This window comes from Blennius ocellaris, assembly GCF_963422515.1.
Source record: "Blennius ocellaris genome assembly, chromosome: 4".
NCBI lineage: Eukaryota > Metazoa > Chordata > Actinopteri > Blenniiformes > Blenniidae > Blennius > Blennius ocellaris.
The window spans coordinates 4,976,869-4,996,957 of NC_137653.1; the positions used below are offsets into that span (position 1 = coordinate 4,976,869).

The 20,089-nt window shown below is 39.4% G+C and overlaps 1 protein-coding gene across 1 annotated transcript; it reads right to left on the reverse strand.

Moving 5' to 3' along the window:
* Positions 1 to 4,787: 4,787 nt before the first annotated feature.
* Positions 4,788 to 9,599, reverse strand: pnp4a (purine nucleoside phosphorylase 4a; the record flags this gene model as incomplete). Its single annotated transcript, XM_080495709.1, has 7 exons — positions 4,788 to 4,934; positions 5,048 to 5,127; positions 5,815 to 6,005; positions 6,116 to 6,291; positions 7,283 to 7,386; positions 7,783 to 7,946; positions 9,577 to 9,599. 7 exons carry the CDS (start codon positions 9,597 to 9,599, stop codon positions 4,788 to 4,790), a joined length of 885 nt encoding a protein of 294 aa, XP_080351835.1.
* Positions 9,600 to 20,089: the final 10,490 nt, after the last annotated feature.

Sequence of the window (20,089 nt, forward strand, 5' to 3'; positions counted from 1 at the left end):
TTGTTTCGAAGAATAAGTCAAGTACTGGCTGCAGGTTGTTTATGGTTCTTATTCCGATTTTGTTTGTTCATAATCTGCTAACTCCATTAATAATAATCTCTTTATTGCCTCCACTGATTAAAATTTCCAGCTCCAGTTTGTTTTATAGACATTTTTGAGCTGAAAAATTGCCATTTATAGCAATTTTGGAAGAAAAACGATTGTATTTTCCAAAAAGAGAAATATATGTCATGTACAGTAATTACTCACAATCAAATAGTAAATGTGGTAAAAAAAAAAAAAAAAAAAAGTGAAATAGCAACAACTAATGTTTCACTTTCCGGTCTTTTTGCAATTTTTCAAAAAAATTCTTAACGGATTCATTGCGGCAAAATCTATGAACTGCCAGTATCTCCTGGAAAAGATTTTTTCTATTATCTTCAGAAATCTGTTCCTTTACAAGTTGTCGCAAAAAAAGCAAACAAAATGATGACGATGAGAAAATTTCTCTCAATCTTGTCGATTTTGATAAATTTTGAAAATGTGACAACTTACAGCTACGCTGGTGTGTCTAATGGATAATAAAAGCAACGCAGAAATATAAAAAAACAACAACATCTGGACAAATAGCTTAAGAGTTAAGTTGAATTTGTGTCACTTATCAAAACCAGGAAATCATCATTTCTTGAAGGTTCGTTTTCTTCTACATCGTTCAACCAGAAAGCAGCTCAGGGAGTTTCACTGTGTGAGGAAGCTTTTATTTATTTATTTAATTCCGTTCACGTCTTAATTCCCAGAGTCTTGCAACTCCACTCTCTGATCTTGTGAGTTCAGATATATATATATATAAATAAAAACATGGAGTACAACTTAATCTTTAACAAAGTCCTCAAACCTCAACAGTTTTATCGACAGGTTGAATCTGCAGCTTTTACGAGCCGACAGGTCACGTTTTGTACCCGACTCACCTGCTCCGAGTAAAACTGAATAACCCAATAAGCATAGACGGACTAAATCTTCGGCCGGTGGATGATTCGGCAAGGGAAAAACCAGACACCCAAGTGGGATCGCGGTTACTCGGAAAGAATAGCACAATTGAAAACCTCTACTACAGACAGGGGGAAAAAACCGTCTGCAATAAATAATTCAAATATGCGAAGGTGCCAAGAACAACAGTCAGCAATGCCAGTCAAACCACGTGAGAACTCACTGCCACCGTTAAAAAAAAAAACCCAAACAGCATCAATGATAATGCAAAACCTTGAGGGAATACCAGACACACCACCGGGCTGATGTCAAAAAGGTCACCGATCGGGAAAGTAGACGATGCTATGGTGAACGAAGAAGAAGCAGCGACGAGCTCGATGACTTTGAGTTTAAAGTCAAACACACAGAAAACAGCTTACAAAATGTGACGAGTTCAATTAGATAGCAAAAACTTTAAAATGACACTTGACATGTGACATTGCTCCAGTGAAAGACGACCCGCCGTCATGCTGGTAAAATGTGTTTGTTTTGGGGGGAAATTTCACAAGTGAGATGAAATTCCACAGAGATATAGTCATAGAGAGATAGATAGATAGATAGATAGACAGGCTTACCTTGCACTCCATGCACTGTATTTCTGTCCAGCCCCAGTAAACAACAGAGCTGAACTGAACCATGTCTGTGTCTCTGACAGTGTAACTGTACCCTGGTGCCACAGTAACCCGCCTGGAAAAAAAAAAAAAGAAAAGTTCCACAACAGCGTTAAAAATTCAGCAGTGGAATCACAGTTATCTACCTCCCTCTGCTCGTGTGTGTGTATGTGTGTGTGTGTGTGTGTGTGTGTGTGTGTGTGTGTGTGTGTGTGTGTGTGTGTGTGTGTGTGTGTGTGTGTGTGTGTGTGTGTGTGTGACAGCAGAGGAGAAACAGATATGTGGGGAGGGAGGGTGGGTGTGTGTGTGTGTGTGTGTGTGTGTGTGTGTGTGTGTGTGCGTGTGTGTGTGCGTGTGTGTGTGTGCGTGTGTTATCTGTGTGGAGGCTGAGCTGGCTTAGCAAACATTTTGGTCACTTCCTGTTTGACCTAAAAGACACAGTTTGTCTAAATGAATCATCTCTGGCTGCATGACTCCTTTTTTTTTTTTTCATGTATTTTATATTCAGCAATAAATAAATAAATAATAATTGTATAATTTAATGAAAACAAACAGCTTTCCTTCTAACATGAGTGAGCATCAGTCGTTTGAAAATGAAATGACGCTGTCCTAAAGAAACATCAACTAAATGTACAGTTATTACATAACACTTGGATCACGACACTGTTGCCTCCCGTCACATGGCTTGTTAGTGAGCATGGATCAAAGTTACACAATATCAAGTGTTAAATGGAATTGAACTGTAAAGTTTTCACTGTTTTATGCAGTGTTACACTACTTATCTGTCATTTCATCAGAAGAAATTGTGAACTGAAATCCTAACTTTGCATTTAACACAATGCTGCACATATTAATACTATTTGATTGTTTTTGTAAAGTGTTTGTTTTTTAATGTACGAACTAGTTTTTAAGAACCCATTTTCCAGAGTAATGTAGCATCATCAAGAGAGGTCAACAAGTTCACCAGCAGTTTTTAAAACACTGGTTAAAAAAAATTTAGTTGTAGAAATAAATTGTCTTATTTGTTTTGCCTGTTACAATTATTTAAGTGTTTAAGTGAGTCCTAATTTAACACGAACTTACCTTCCTAGAAGCTGTTCACTGCTCTCTACATGCTGCTGCTTCACATCTTGCTTGTTTGAACAATTTATGGCCATTTTTGCGGCACGGCAGAAAACGGCGACCCCTGGTGGCGGTGCGGGGAAGCGCGTACTGTCGACTTTATAATGACTGACTCAAACGGAACTATTTCACTCCAGACTAACTGATGTAGCTGATAATTATTATTGATACACACAGAGCTGACAGCTCAGCCAACACACATAACATATGACACATATAAGACATACAAATAGGGAGAAAAAAATGAAAAAACACAATTTACTCCCTGAGGCAGCGAGTTATTTTCTGTGTTGGCAGATAGTAAATTATCTTAAAAAAACAACAACACTGTAGTTTAATTATTATTTGCACACTACAGTGATAGAATAGTTACACTCCTGGGTAAATAAAAGACAACAATGCAAATTGAGAAAACAAGTGTAGCTTTTTAACGTCGTATTCGTATTTTAGACTACTGTAGCATATTTATATAGATTGCTTGTAAACTCACCCATCAGATTAGTTAAACAGTTTAAATGTAACTTCGAATAGAAGCACACTGAAATATGAAGATTGGCAGTACGACACTCACATATGCCAACATATGTTGATGTCACGTTAAATGTAAATTTAACTGTTGATATAATTCTTGGATTTCAAGTCGTTTTAATGCTTCCTCTCATTTGGACTCGTCACAAATTTTTTTTTTTTTTTGCTGTTGATTATTTTTAACTTCTTGCACACAAGCCAAGATGGAAAAATCTGATGACAGAGGAGCTTACATTATTTCCTGTGTCAGAGTGAGTGTCTCAGCTCTTCAAAGACGTTTGGATGTTTCACCACCCCCTCAGTTCAAAAGGTTGCATTTAATGTGTACATCCTGCGGGTCTAGAATACAGTCTGTGAAGAAGCAGAGGAAGCCTGGTGATCGTTGTCTTTATCAGTCCCTGTTCATTTAGTGCTGACGGCTCTCTCAGTGGAACTTCATTCATTCATTTATTCACATATTTGCCCATCGAAATGATACCTTCAGATGATCGTTTTGATCCAGTTATTACTAGTTGTTACTTTGTTAAGGCGTTTCATGTTAATTAGCTCACTTGCGCTGAAACATGTTAAAAAAATGAAAAATAAACTTTCATTAGTTCAAACAATCAGTAGCAAGAAAGTCTATTCCTACAGTGGAGACAGATCGTAAACACACAATATGTCCCTTCTTTAATTTGCAAAATGTGTATATTTGAGAGTTGTGTATGGGTAAATTAATTTCTGGTTTGGGAAAATATTCATTTTAACAAAAAAAAAAAAGAAGAAGAAATTAATATACATCGATTCAGTGTAAGATGATGTGTTTCATATGGGGGCATGCGTGCATGAAATGATTGCGTTCTGCTGCCACCACGTGGTCACAGAAGAGAACTGAGAAGTAACGGATAATAATTAGCAATGACAAATGACAGCAATGACTGAATTTACGAATTACGTATTACAAAATAGCTTTAAGGTGAGAAAAGTCGCCGCTCCTCCACGGTAATGCTTAAACCTGATCCCATTTTATTCATTTTTTTAAATATCTGAAGAATTTGGCAAGAATAAATGTAATGTGACAATGTTATAGCAGCAAAAAAAGTTTCGGAAAAACGGCTTCAAACAACGGCGAACAGACTTGAGAGACACTCTCCATTTGTAGACTTTGAAAAGAAAAAAAAATAACCATGAGAATTTGGGGCAGCATGTTTTATTCAGAGCGACGATGTATCAGGTAACCAGTAAAGTACTTTATAAAATAACATTCAGTCATTTTGCAGAAAAAAAAAAAATGTACACTCGAACAATTGAAAAACATTTGACTCGCATTATATTAAAACATCATCGAACACAGCAGTTAGGAATTATATTATTTCTTTTTAAAAGTTGAACGTCAGACATAATAAAGGAATACTTACAATCCGATTTACCCTGATGGACAGTTTGTTTTAGGCACCATGGAGATATAAAAAGTCAGATAAATATGTACACTATGTGCTTGTGTGTGTGTGTGTGTGTGTGTGTGTGTGTGTGTGTGTGTGTTTAAACAGCATTATTGGTGTTGTTGTTGATCTCCATCCTGCTGACCAGCTCGGTGACCAGCTGCTGCACGGTGTGAGAGCGCAGGCGGCCCACCTCCAGGACGCCCTCGTGGTTTACGCTGTCCGAGTCCTCGTAGCTCTTCACCACCTGATGGAGACGGACGGAGGAAGGAGTCTTTTTGTTGGTATCGACCTTCTGCCGCATCACCGAATTGACGAGGGAGATTCTATATTCATCTATAATCAGTGTTTTGAAGTTACCTTGTTGGTGATCAGAGAGAGGCCAAACACTCTCAGGCCACAGTGAGTCGCCACGACGACCTCGGGCGCTGTGCTCATGCCTGAAAATGGAGGAACGGCAGACGTGATGAATGGATCACTGCTGGAAAACATCTATTCCTTCAAACATGTTTATCGTGCATTTAAAGCCATGATGAAGTGGAATTTTTTGTCACACGCGAGAACTGCTAACCTCCGAGTTAAAGGTTAACGATTAAAAGAAAAATTCCCTTTATGACGGTTTTCCCACAGAACTAATCGTCCCCATACCTGGAATGATGCCGCAGAAGTGAAAAAAAAGTGTGTCCTCTCTCTCCCTGGCTTGTTTCAGTTTTTAAAAAAGTGTGTTGCACCGACCAGCCAATCAGAAATCAAACCCTATATAGTGTCATCGGGGGGTTTAGCCAATCACAATCAAAGTAGGCTCCTCCCCCCCTCTCTTTGACTCCTCCCACAATTAGGCAGCTCTGCTCTGGCACATGGCACCACGAGAGGAAGTACTTCCTCCTCTTCCCAAGAAGGGCGTGTGTGGGCGGAGCCAGTCCAGCTCTCACAGACACAGCAGATTCTGAATGCAGCTCCTATGATCCAATATTCAAATGGTGGAAAATCAAGGAAAAGCTGGATTTGGGGCAATAAACTTTGAACACGATAGTTTTTATACTAACGAGACCATGTGAAAGTGTTGAAAAGCTGTATAATATGACCCTTTTATCATTTATACTATAATTTTTTTTAACATGTCTCACCAACAGCGTCGACCCCGAGTCGATGCAGCAGTCTGGCCTCAGCGATGGTCTCAAAGTTGGGCCCGCCCACCATGGCGTACACGCCCTCCTGCATGAGGCCGGCCACGCCCAGCTGTTTGCCAATTTCCATCGCTGAGCAACGCAGGGCTTTGTCATAGCAACCGGACATGGCGGGAAAGCGAGGTCCGAACCTGCGAGCACAAGAAAATTGAAAAAAAATCAATGAGCGAATAAGAAATAATGGCCGAAGCAGCAGCAACATGAACCGAGTTGGACACAGAGTTAGAAATATCGGAATTACTTGTCATCGTTGGGTCCACAGAGCGGGTTGAGCCCGACCATCCCGGGGAAGTTGACGTGGTCCTTGATGACCATGATGTCGCCGGGCTGGAGGCCGTCAGCCAATGAGCCGGCGGCGTTGGTCACGATCAGCGTCTCCACCCCCAGCAGCTTGAAGACCCGAACGGGAAACGTCGTCTGATGGACAGACAGACAGATATTTCGACACAACGCCATTACTGTTAATCATGTCACACACACAGGTACACACGTATACAAACACACACACACACACATGCACACACACGCACACACACACACACACACACACACACATTCATGAACCAACATCTTAATTCGCTTCATTATTAGTGGATTAGTGTGTTTTATTATCCCAGATTGAAGTGTTATGTAATCAGTTTAATTAAGTGGCTTTGTTTTCAATGAACTTCAACAGCTGGCGACAAGAAATTCAGGTATTCAGACTGTGTGTGTGTGTGTGTGTGTGTGTGTGTGTGTGTGTGTGTGTGTGTGTGTGTGTGTGTGTTATGTTGAGCGAAACAATAGTTGCACTGAACAGGCTGTTAAAAGGCAGCATGTGACCAATTGCATGCATAACTTGAGCTGGCTGGTCACACACACACGCACGCGCGCACACACCCCCACACACACACACACAACCCCACACACACACCCCCACACACACACACACACACACACACACACACACACACACACACACACACACACACACACACACACACACACACACACACACACACTTTCCTGCAGGTTCAGTCTCATGCTGCTGATTACAGTCATATGTAATAGTTGTACCAAGGTTGCGTGACTGTGTTTGTTTATTCAGCCAAGCAGGAGTTTGTGTGTGAGTGAGTCTCTGCAGTGTGTCTTTGATTCTATTTCCTATGTTTATAAAACGTTTTAATTGTCTTCAGTAAAAAGCTGAATGCTGCATTGCTGTTGTCATTTCCTTTATCAGATGTTAGTGTGTGAATATATCCTCTAAACAGTGAGAATTACAGAAAAATACATTGAATTCTGCAGGTTGTTTTTTTTTTTTTTCTTTGGTTCTTATTTTGTCACCAAGCTGTACAAAACCAGACTTGCTAGGAAACTTGATTTATTTTGATAACCATCCTCCGGTGCAGGACGGATGTTTGTTGCGTACCTTGCAGAGCGAGTGTCCTTCATACATATGGAAGCGGCCCTGCATGCACACGCACGTCTTCCCCTTCAGCTCGCCAAACACCAGCCGGCCTGCATGACCCTGCACTGCAACACAGCAACACAAACACTTATTTGTATATTCACTTTATATTTCACCTTTTAATGAAACTCATAAAGCTGAATTCTATTAATACAGGCAAGATTTAATCACATCCTAATTGATTTTCATTCATTTTCCAGCCGGTCAAATCCTTGGTGTTTTGAGGTCGGTGAGCATTTTTTTTCTTTCTAGAATACAAACAACTTTCCAATTCAGTATTAAATTCTCAGCTATTGTGTGTGAAGAGGATAAAACTTAATCTGTAAGTTTTGGTAATCAGAGGCAGCGGGAACATTCAAATGTAAACAAAGGCATTGCACCTTCATATTAAATGCAAAATACAGTGAGTTCTGAAACGATCAAGTCATTTTTGACACAGAGGGGAAGTGGACTGGGATTACCTGTGCTCTGGGGGAAGCCTGGTATGTCAGAATAGGGGAAAGAGTCTTGACATTTGAGGGTGTCTGCGAGCATGCCCAGTCCGGACCCGCAGATGATCGCCACCTGAGGACGATGCTTCGTCTGGGACATCAACCAATCGGCTGTTTTCTGATATTCGTCATGACTACAGGAAAAGAGGGAGACAAAAAAAAAACCCAACAAAAAAGTGATTTAAGGCCAAATGCTTATGGAATGAGATGCTGTTGTGTTGTCAAGATGATGTGACATCATCATCATTGTCGTCATCACTGGTAGTTAAATGTTTAAATTACTTCTGACCATCTCATCTCAGCCAGTAGTTTATTTTGGCTTTAGGCAGTTGTGTTTTGCACAGATGATATGTGACATGGGTCAAAAGGAAAGCTGAATGCACGGGCAAACGTTTCGCCACATCTGCAGCTCTTGCATTATTGTGAAATTCTGCTCGTTATTATTTGGCTGCCCGGATCACAGATTTACTATTTTCACCGCTGAGCATTAACACCTCATTGTGACATTTTGGTTCCCGGCACTAACCAGCAGACCCAGCTCGTGAGCAGCTGGTGAAAACAGTGGCACATTATAAATGCCAATGACTTCAGGGGTTTGGTTGAGACCAAAAAAAAAAAAAAAGAGAGAGAGAGAATATAGAGTGAATGTTGGTTTAACTTTCATCCAAAGAAATAAAAAAAAAGAGACTTGGGCAGGAAAATTGGCAGCAACATCATCAGAACTCTACCTATGTTCCCATAATTCACAATGAATAGGATTTAGAATAACCTGAACATTCGGTTTGGTTTGGATAATCTGGTTAAAGTGTGAATTTGGTTCCAGCACGTCTGACCCTGTAAACAGCTGCAGCGTTTCCACATTTCTATCAAAGTTAAGAATGCAGACGTAACGCAGGTTTTAAAGTATTTCGACACATGAACATGAAAAACACAATGATGTTCTTCAAATATCTTGTTGACCTGACATTTATTCTGAAGGGACATTAAGTTGTATCGTCGTCAAGACACAAAGATACAACCAATTATTTCAGTTTGTCTACAGCTCAACACGCTTGTTTCAGTAGAATCCATAGTATCAACATGGTTATTTTTTCCACCTGTAAAATGCAGAATCATTTATTTACCTAAATCAGTAAAGAAATTGGGATCTTCATTGATCTTGCGGGAAGTTTAGTTGCACTTTTCTATGTATTTTCCTCTTTTAAAAAGGAATCATCTAGAATTGTAGTTTTATTATTTATAAAATTGTATTATTCATTTAGATTATTGCTTTAAACATGAAAGATTTTGCCATATCTTATTTCTTAATTAGCCATTTTTATTCAGATGATGGGAACTAACTGAATAAAATAACTTTTTTAATTCTTCATTATAGAATGTTTTTCTACTGCAACAACTTTTAATGAACTTTTAATGCTTTAAAGAGGTTATTGGTGTTAAACCATGAATTGAACTTAAAGTTTAGGGATTTATTTCAAATATATTCAATTTCAGCATTGTAATGTTTCAGGAAGTGAACAGGATACAAATATATAATTCTCTATTGTTGTTTGAATTACTTAATACAGCTACACAAGAAATAATCTGCTTCTCCATTAATCAGCAGAACTATAAAACAAGGAGCCACTGTTTGAATGTGTTTAGTAATCACATTTTTACAGCAAGGAAAGACATCAGTCCCAGCTAGAATTCCAAAATAAAGTGTAACATTAACGATAAAAATTTGCTCAAAGAATAGAAAGTACAGTGAAGTTGTTTTCTTACCTGATCTGCTCTTTGCTGTGCATGATGGATGGATGACTGCTGAATATTAGCAGAATGATGCTTCTCTGAGATTGTTTGTGTGTGTGTGTGAGAGAGTGTGTGTGTATGTGTGTGTGTGTGTGTGATGAAGACGGTGAGAATGCTGCTGGCTGGCGCTGATCAGGCCTAGATATTTACAGGTCACATGCTTCTGATTGGTCAACAACTCACCCATTCATCAACAGCAGCCAATGGCGTCACGGTGTTGTAAAAATGTGCATGTGTATATTTGTGTGGGCGGATTCTGATAGATTATGATTTATTCCCCCTTGTTTGGGGGCTGGGCTGGGGAAGGGGAGGGGAGGGGGGGTGTTGCGTAAGAAGAGCAGATTTTGAAACATCCCCCCCCCCCGCTGATTCCAAGTAACATGATTTTACTTGAGTGTTAATTCCTGAGGCTTTACACACAACTGACCTGCCGTGACACAAAGACATTTATATGAAGTATAAGGAATGGATGCTGTGGTACAAAAACTTCACATGCGCCAGTATCCAACATGCCGATATACTTTTTTTAAATAATTTTGCCTATTGCTAATGCCGATACCGATATAATACATCTAATGGTTCTGATGCTGCTTAGGCTTAGGGTTAGGGTTAGTACTGAAAACATTAAATCACAGTTAAATAGTGACACCTTTGTCATCCTGGTGATGAAAACAAGTGCAATTTACTGCTGTCAGAGTCGGGAAATGACACAAATCGACCAAAGGGTCTGTTTATATGATGTTTACGTTTCCTGTTACGTTACGTCTTTCGCGTGCACATGGGAGTCGTGACGCTGTGGAGGCAAACGTTGTTGTTGTTGTCCATTGACTGAGCATGTGCAGAAGGACCAATTACCACGGCCATACAGTTGAGTTATCTTTGGAGCATTTTCAAAACAAAAAAAAATTCGAGCCATCCTCGAAATTCAGCGTTTTCAGTGGCTCCGAGCACCGATGTTGTGAAAAACAGATTTAAAAGTTTTGCGTTTTCAGAAAAGGACTACTTGTTTTATGTGTAAAGCTACAGCAAGCAGCTGTTGAGTAAACCTTTGAATAAGATGCAAAATACTATTAGAAATAATGGAAAGAAATCTTGTTTTGATTAACGGTGTTGGATTTTGTCTTTTAGCAACTTGTTACTGCTTGTTTGATGAAAAAAAAAAAGGTGGATTTTCTGGGTATGAATAGAGGTTATGCACCAGACGAGTAGTTAGTAGCCGTAAGTAAGATAAAAGGCTGACGACCTTCACATTAAGCACGCGATGTGAGAAATACTGAACTAAACAAGGCTTCTACAGCGACTTGTTGATTATTTGAACTTTAACCAGTTCTAGACTCCGAGATGTTGAAGTTTAACAAGCGGCATTTCGCTGGTCAGTAAAGTTTTAATTAAAATGCCCGGTTCAGTCTCATGATCGCTAACATACCTCACATGTTCCTCTGCTGCTGGTCAGCTGCTGCAAATGAACCTCATGTGGGTCTGATTGATGGGGACCTAAAAACCGACTGAGACCCGACGGACCTTGTGAACCGGCGACGACGAGCGGAGCCCAACGGTTTCCTCCACACTCTTGTGCTTCGTTGTTCGTTTGACTCGTCAAAACCAGCAACTTCCACCTGTAAGCTTTTTCATTTGTGAGAAATTTAAAAGCTTACAGAAAACAAAACAAAAAAAAAATCAGAAAAAGCAAGATTGAAGAAATATACGAAGCTTTATATGAGGAAAGACAAAAGTCCTTTGATTAACAATAAAAGAAAAATAATAATTTGAGCTTTTCTGCTTTATTTAGTCTCTTGCTGTTTAGCTTGGCACGTGCGAGCGTGTGCATGTGTGTGTGTGTGTGTGTGTGTGTGTGTGTGTGTGTGCGTGTGTGTTACCTAACAAGAACCATGCGGAAACTAGTTACCGAGTAATGAAAGAAGAACAGCTGGTGGTTAGAGACACGCAGCCAAAGAGGAATACAAGCTAAGGTCAGACTCACGTTTCTCATGAAAAGTAATTAAACTAAAAAAATGACGACAAAAGAGGCAAAGCCACGTGGAAGGTTGGGATTAAAAGCACAACTGTTTTCGAAAATCTTTGAATACACAACATTGTATTCTTACTACAGAGAAAAAAGCCAATCATTCCGGTGGAGGTCTTATAAGGATGTGATAAGGATCAGCAGTGTTGGAGGGTTTGTTACTTATTACTGAATTGCATAGTATTCAAAAAAACACACCAAAAATCTGGATGCTTCATGTATAATGTTGCTGTGACTGAGAATAATGAACATTATACCTGTGAGTCGTCCGAACCTGCAAAACGATCGTCAATATCTCCTATATAAAACACTTTTGTTAAATAGTGTCTAAACAGGCTGGTAAACTGTTTCACTGTGCGAAAGATAATCGGGTAACTTATATTAAACTCCAATCCATGATTGCTGATGGTTTTGAAAAGTTCCAGAGCCTGTTTACACAACGTATCAAGTCAAAATGCAGAAGTTCTGAAAGGTTTTGCATCTGCACGGCAACGTTTTGAGAAACGCTGGAAGTGATGTAGTTTTCCTTTAGGGCCACTAGTGGGTGCTGTTGTTGTTGTTGTTGTCGACAATGGCGAGTACGCGCCCATTTGTACGTACAGATGACGGAGTTGGATTTGCTCTTCAGTAGGATATGGACTGGGAGATCACATCTATGAATGTTATGTAAATGTTATTAAATGAACGCAGTAAAGCAAAGTCATTGTGCAGCCTATTCTCACTTTGATTGGTTATTTATTCACCTGGCAGCTTCTTTCCTCTTGATTTCAATCCAAACCTTGTGATATTTGCGATCACATCAGTGGTGAGAATGGGAAAGTGGCAGAAATGCACTTTTTGTCGTCTATTTCCTGAAATTTGTCGTTTTTGTCAGCGCTAACCTTCGCCCCCGTCGGATTATTATGACGCCACCTCCTGGAAGTGCGATCCGACTGTCAAAGCAACGTGATCGCCTTTCCCTAACTCCTTAAGGAAGCCTCCTAACGGCTTTCCTTAACCCCGTGACATTAGGGGTTAAGGAAAAAGTGGATAGGAAAGGAGACAGGAGGGGCTGTTAGGAAGCACCCATTGTTTCCAGGGTAACTCCGCCATTTTTGAAAGTGTATTTTGGCACGTGTGAAAAAAAAAAAACTACTACGAAAGATTAAACCGATAAATGTCTTTTTTAATCGTCACGTGTTGAATTGACCGGCAGGTTCCACGGCGGGTTTCTCCTCCTCTGCGGCCCGTGTCCGTGTGTTTAACGCCCGGCCGAAGGCACTGCATTACCGCATTCCTCCACCTCGGCCAAAATGTGAAAAATGTGACCCGCTCCATTAACATGTCATCCCAGATATCTGGAATTCTTGGACGTATGTGACGTACGGGCAGCCACTCCTGGGTATTTTATTCCCGCTGCTTCAGCGGCCGGCGTTAAACCGACATTACTGGACGGCGTTTGAGCAGCGACAGTCAGGAGGCCGAATCTTTCTCTCAAGAATGTTGAGGGGAAATGATTGTCTGACTGTTCTCATCGGTTCAAATACTTTTCTCTGTGTGCAGTTTTGCATGTTCTTTGGTGTTGAACGTACGTCTTTAAGCACAACGTTGCCATGGCATTCTTTATCTTCGTCACGGAAATGCTCATGAATCCTTACATATTCATTCTAGGTTTTTTTTTTTTTTTAATGTAAGTAATGTCAATTGAGTAAAAAAAAATGCATTTGAATCTCCCTGGACCTCTGTTGATATTTGCAGACACAGTGAACAATGTGCTGTTTCTTTCCGTTTGTGGGTAAGTGGGACAGATTCCTCGCACGTTGACGCCGGCGCGTAAAGACAATAGATTGACGAGAAGCTGACTCACGTTTTCTGTTCGATGCTTCGCTAAGTACATGGGAGAAGGTTTTATTTCCTCTCCCTGTGCCGTCGTTACCTTCAGGGGGTGTCGCGATCCAAGTAGTTTGTGTGTTTGCAGTCAGTGCTGTTCACTGATTAGACGACCTCAAGATACGATGGTTAAATATGGTAAAATGAATAATGTGTATCTTTCATGGTCCCAAAGTAGGGCGTGTTTGTGGGAAACACAAAGACGTGGAGATAATACTTGGGGTTTCGTATATTTATACACGAGTTTTGCTTTTTCTACCGAACAAAAGAATTCGGGCAATTTTACCCTTTGTACTTAAATGAAGGATTAAATTCACGGTTTTTCTCTTTGTACTTCATGAATGAAAGTAAATTCCAAGTTTTAATTACGGGGTTGTATTTTCCTTGTACCCCTACGAAGGAGTGGGAGCACAGACTCTGACTGGAGTCCCAGAGAGGGTAAAGGTTTGACTAGTTTATGCTCCTGGTAAAGCTTATTTGTTTAATTTAATGAGTTTCTTTTAAAGCTTTAATGTATTTTTTTTATTGATATATCTCTTAAGTCTTTGTAAAGTTTTTCTTTGTTTGAATGATGCTTCCTAGACAAATTTGCCTTGCCGTTTATTAATTTGTAACAGAATGTCAGAGATTTGATTGTTGAAGATCCCAAAGTAGATTTTTTAATAAAATAACAACTATTGACCCTTGGTGCTCTCTATCTCTGAATCTGTGTGTGTGTGTGTGTGTGTGTGTGTTATGTGGACAACCAGCACTAATCAGGAAGATGCTGCTTTACGATATGACAGGCGGTGTGGTCACACACACACACACACACACACACACACACACACACACACACACACACACACACACACACGAATTTCATTCATCTTTTACATTTGAACTTTGAACCACTTTTCAGGTTTCTATTAATAAGTAAAGTATTATATTATTTTCAGCTCTTCTCAAAAGCAGGTGGTGTGGGAATCACTTTGTCATACTACAGACACGACACATTACAGAAACCAAATCTGCAAACAATACAAAGCAGCTCTACGACGACATAACTTTGATTTCACAGTGGACTCATGTGAGGCGAATCATTAGACAAATAACCCAGAATGATTGTGAAGCACTTAAAAAAACTGCTTCATCCAATAATTCTCATGATCACTATAAATAAACCTCGCACATTCAGGCCTGCAGCTTTTTTTTTTGCAAAACATGAACAAAAGATTTTTATGACTTGTGACGATCACAAGTTTGGAAAGTTTCTAACGTGAAATTCGGAGCAGTGACAAAGCAAATACCTTCGTTTTCAATAAGGCCAATGTGCTTTCTGGTAGTCGGCATTTTTTTTGAAGGGTATTTAGAGCATAATGTCAGGGTGTGGGGTTTTTTTGTAATAAAATTGCCATGTTGTCTCTGATATTGACTTATTCATTGTTTAAAAATTGCATTGGACGGTGAATTCAGATATTAAAAAAGAAAAAAGCATCTTGACGTATGTAATTGCTTTCATGAATATTTGGCCATTCAGACAACAATAAATCCAATGTGTTTTCCATTCATCTATATTCTATATCGTTTAGTCACGTCAATCCCAACGTGCTCTGGGTGAAGGCAGGACACACCCTGGACAGGTCACCGCTCCACCACATAGCAAACACACAGAAAAACCTTGTCTTACAGCTGCAAATAAGTCAAACAATGAAGAAAAAAAAAAGGGACAATAAGTTAATACCAACTGTAAATTGATTATATTCACAGGATGTAGGGCTAAAATGTTAAGCATGAAAGCAGCCGCTGGAGAATTCGATAATCTATTTTACTGGAAAACTGTATTCAAACCTGCTTCAAGCTGGATCACGTCTATTATGATCCAGCTGTTTGGGTCTCGATCATAAATGAATACAAGTGAAGTAGGATTGCATTTAGGCTTAAGTACAGCTTCGCATCCAGATAAAAGACTTTAATGTAAAATCTTTATTGCTGTTATTGAGATTCCTGGCTCTCCTGGAAATGTTGCAGATACATAAAAAAAAAAAATCCTAATTTTTTTTAATGGGGGGGGGGGGGGGGGGGGGGGTGAAAAATGGGTCCACGATGGTGGAGTTTGTCGCCCTCTTTTGGCAGAAAGCTGTTGCGCTCCACGTCTGGTGACCGAAACAAACAGTGACTATGAACAAATAATGACACAGTTGCCTTCCCTGTTTATCAACGGCGGATCAGAGCTGATGGAAAAAATAATAATAATAAAGCAGCTGGAGCCTTGACAACGCGGCGGACTCTGAGAAACAGTGTTTTGACTCAGTTAACAGTCTGTGTGATCTGACTGAGGCTCTTCACTGTCTGAGTGTCAGAACCAGGAATCCTCCCACTGATCCATCACCACTTTGGCGATTGTGTGTGCCTTGCATCATACTGACATTCTTCACAGATCTCAGTGACACACAAACACGCACATACACACACACACACACACATAGAGCACGAATGAGATAACCTGGCTGCTTTTGTTACAGAAACATCTCTTTGAAACATTCGCTGTGTTTACGTGAACAATCGGCTCCGACACGCAGCCTGGTTTAGAACATATTCACCGCAACAGCCAATCAAATGGCAGCTTTTGTCCTCAAGTTTGTGCCGTCTCAACGTCCCCCCTCCTCTTTGCTCAGCGTGACAGAAACTACACGGCATATTTCAACGTTGACGTTTGAATTTAAATGTCGGTAGGCAGATTTAGATGTTGAGACGACAAGGCCCGAGCTGAACTACTGAAGCCAGAGGGTTTGATTTGTGGTGACCTCTAGTGGTGATACTAAACACGGCTGAAGCAATAGAATATAATTATAAAGAAATATATATATATATTTTAATTTCCATACGTCTCCATTTAACTTTGGCAAATGTGTGCATTTAAATCTATATCCAATACTCACTGGATTAAAACTATGAAACAGATTTTTGCTGGAAGAGTTAGGGTTTATTGATTCAACAAGTTCATTCTTAGTTAAAACGGGGGATTTTTCTCAGTTGAAAATACTTTTTGTGAGAATCACTTCAGTACTCAAGAGCTCTAAAATGCCTGGATGTTCAAAAAGAAAAAAAAAAGGGACAGAACTTTTTGTTTTAATAATTAATTTTACTATAACGGTAAGTAAATGAAAATATTGCAGTCCAACTTGGGAGCTGCTTCATTTGCATTCTGAGCTTTTAAATCCCAGCAACAAACAGGCAACATAAACATAAAGCAATGCTGTTATCATGCGTATCAATCAGCACGTGTGCTGGATTAAATTCACCATTGAATACATTAATCAGTTTTTCTGCTCCCCTTAAAAAAAACAACAACATTGTAGGTATTATATCACCTCAAATCAAAACAGCAAGATCATTCAACTAAAGTTACATGAAATCTACAGATATTTGAGCTTATAGTGATTTTCAAAATGCGATCTAAAGCGAACAGCCACAATTAGGCCAAAGTACTGTAAAGATTAAAATCATCTGCGTAGAGTGGAGAAATGCTGCAGACACTTCAGCTCCTTTTGCAATGAAAACTATTTTCACCATACACTTAAAACTGTTTAAAACGATTTTCTCTTTTACTCATTTAACTGGTTAAAAGTTGACAGCAATAATGTCTCATTATCCACATAATGAAAATTGGCAGGGATTTAGAATTTGTGTTTTAGAACCTTCCAACAGAACTCAGAATTTTTCACCTTTTCTATGAGAAAGTGTCCATGTTTTGTGACGTCTGCATTTATTTCTATTTCTTTCACTCTAATAGTTGTGCAACGGTGCTGCTGCTGGTTTATCTTGCTGGCGTTACTGCTCAGAGTCGTTTCCTTGAAAAATAATTCACCAGAATGACGCATCGCCTTTACAAACACTGTAAATAAATTGGAAAAACCAGCAGAACCATTCAGACACAAAGATTTTAAAATGCACATTCCCAACACATATGTCATATCATTTTGATACGACATAGTTAAGTGATGGATGATTAAACAGGACAACAGCAAATTGCTTTTCGAGAAAAAGGAAAGCAAATGCTTCAATAAAAAAAAGCTGGGAAAAAAAGTATAGCTCTTTGAGATGTAAGGTACTGAAATATCCGCAGATAGCACTCTGGGGGGGAGGGAGCTTTGAGATGTTACTGATTAATGGGTTTGTCATCTTTGTACTCCTAATTAGTTTTGTGTTAATCTTTCAGAGGTCGAACTGGAATGTTTCCCTCAGTGTTTTCAGCCGGTTCACAGTCTGCTTCTCGTCCATGTGAGCCTTTAAAAGGTTTTATTATTCAGTATTGAACAGGATATTTTGTTAAAATAGGAGCAAAAATAGATAAAATATACTGTGGAGAAAAGTCTTTGATGACTGTTGAGTTCTTTTTCTTTTCTTTTTTTTCTATAAATGTTTTTAGAGTTTGCAGTGTGGAAAAGTGAAGCCTGCTGCTGCTGCTGCTGTTAATGCAACTGTAATAGATGTGACATCATGGCAGTATGAGGTCAACACACACACACACACACACACACACACACACACACACACACACACACACACACACACACACACACACACACACACACACACACACACACACACACACACACACACACACACGTCAACACTCTGTAACTCTTCTGCAATCAGAGGCTGACTTCATCCTTCAACCAGCCTCTGTGTGTATGTGTGTGTGTGTGTGTGTGTGTGTGTGTGTGTGTGTGTGTGTGTGTGTGTGTGTGTGTGTGTGTGTGTGTGTGTGTGTGTGTGTGTGTGTGTGTGTGTGTTGGTCAGCGTTGCGTGTTGATTGCACCTCGTTACGGCAGAAAGCAGCCGGATGGTGATGGAGGGAGTGTGTGTTTGTTTGTTTTGTTTGTTTCAGTCGGAGGCGGATGGGCGAGAGTGTGTGTGTATGAATGTGTGTGTATGTGTGTGTGTCTGTGAGTGTGTGTGTATGTATGCGTGCATGCGTGCGTGTGTGTGTGTGTGTGTGTTTGTAGGGTATTGCCTGAAGTTGCATTTGATGGTTGCACAGGAGAGCAACTAAACTACGGACATACACACACATTTGAGAGTTAACGTGAGAATTAATATTTAATGCTGCTTCTATATTTACATTGTTTCGGTTTTTATACGCTCTAATACATTTTATCCTCTCTTCTTGATTCCGTGAACTCTGGACATTTAGAGAGTTCACCTTTTTTTCTGTTCATGTAAATCTTTTTTTAATTGAAAATTAATTTGAACTAAGTGATCATCAGTGATTTGCCTCAGCTTTAATATAAAAATAGAAAATTACGTTTCAACTACATCCGTTCACTGCACTGGTGTGAATTGTTCCCATATTTAGAAGTTTGACCAGAACTCTGAGACATCTGGACATTTACAACACGTCTTCTATAATCCTTTATAGGGTATTTAAAATAGAAACATGAAAAAGAATCTGCAAGATTATATAATCAAGATTATATAAAAGGGACATAAACATGACAATCCTACACTAAAAATATACTTTAAAAAGTACAGATTTTCAATAAAACACAACTCAGACATTACTTTGAAATGGGAAACGTGACTGAGTACGTGTAAAAGGTTCATTCAGCTGTTTGTCTCATCCTTTACAGTAATGGGTCCAACTATTTTATATTCGTATGATATTTACGCAAAATGAATACCTGAGACTTTCTGGACACATTTCACATTCTGAGCATGTATAAACTTGGATTCTGTGACTGTTATGAACATATTATTAGTTAGCAGACACGTGACCATGCGGTTTAAAGAGCTGGAGGGCGACGCAATGTCATAGTGGTTTAACACTGTTACCTCACAGCCAAAGGACTAAGTTTGACCTTTAAGTCTCCTGATGAAGTAGATTTTCTATAAGTAATCTAACTTTTTCTTACAAACTAAATACATGCTTGTTAAATTAAATGATAAGTTTAAGTATTAGGGTTGTTCCTCAGCGCTCCAGCCCCGTACGGCCTTGGAGAAATTACAGAAGACGGTTGGATTGATGACATAAATGAAATTATCTTAATATTAACACTATATTTGGTTCTAATTCAGGTGGTTGACATGCAGGAACACAACCTCAGGGCAGAACTTGATCACTTTGTCTCCATCTTGTTAATAGATAATTAGAAAACTGGTTGATTGCAGGAATTGTATACTTTTTTATAACAAACTCTATATTATATTTTGACCAAGGCTGGACAATATACCACGATTATGCTGATGGAAAAAGACCGTCTGAGCTGTGATGCATTATGGTGATGAAAATGAATTATGAAAGAAAAGTTGTCTGGAGACTTTACTTTTAAAACCTCAGAATACACAGGAATCCGACAGAGAATTTTAAAAAAAGTTACTTTATTTTTGCAAGAAGAGACGATGTCACAGTTCAGCCTTTTAGCGGGTGTCCGGGAGTTTGTCTAACGCTTTCTTCAAGTTGTTTTGAGTAGATCAATGTGCTTCCTGCACTTCTCGACACTGAAGGTTGTAAAAAAAGTGGCGCAGAGGTTCTAAAAGTGTTGACAACAGGACATCCTTGAAACAGCCTGTGAACTTGCACATCTTTCTTTACGGGACCAAACACAAGAT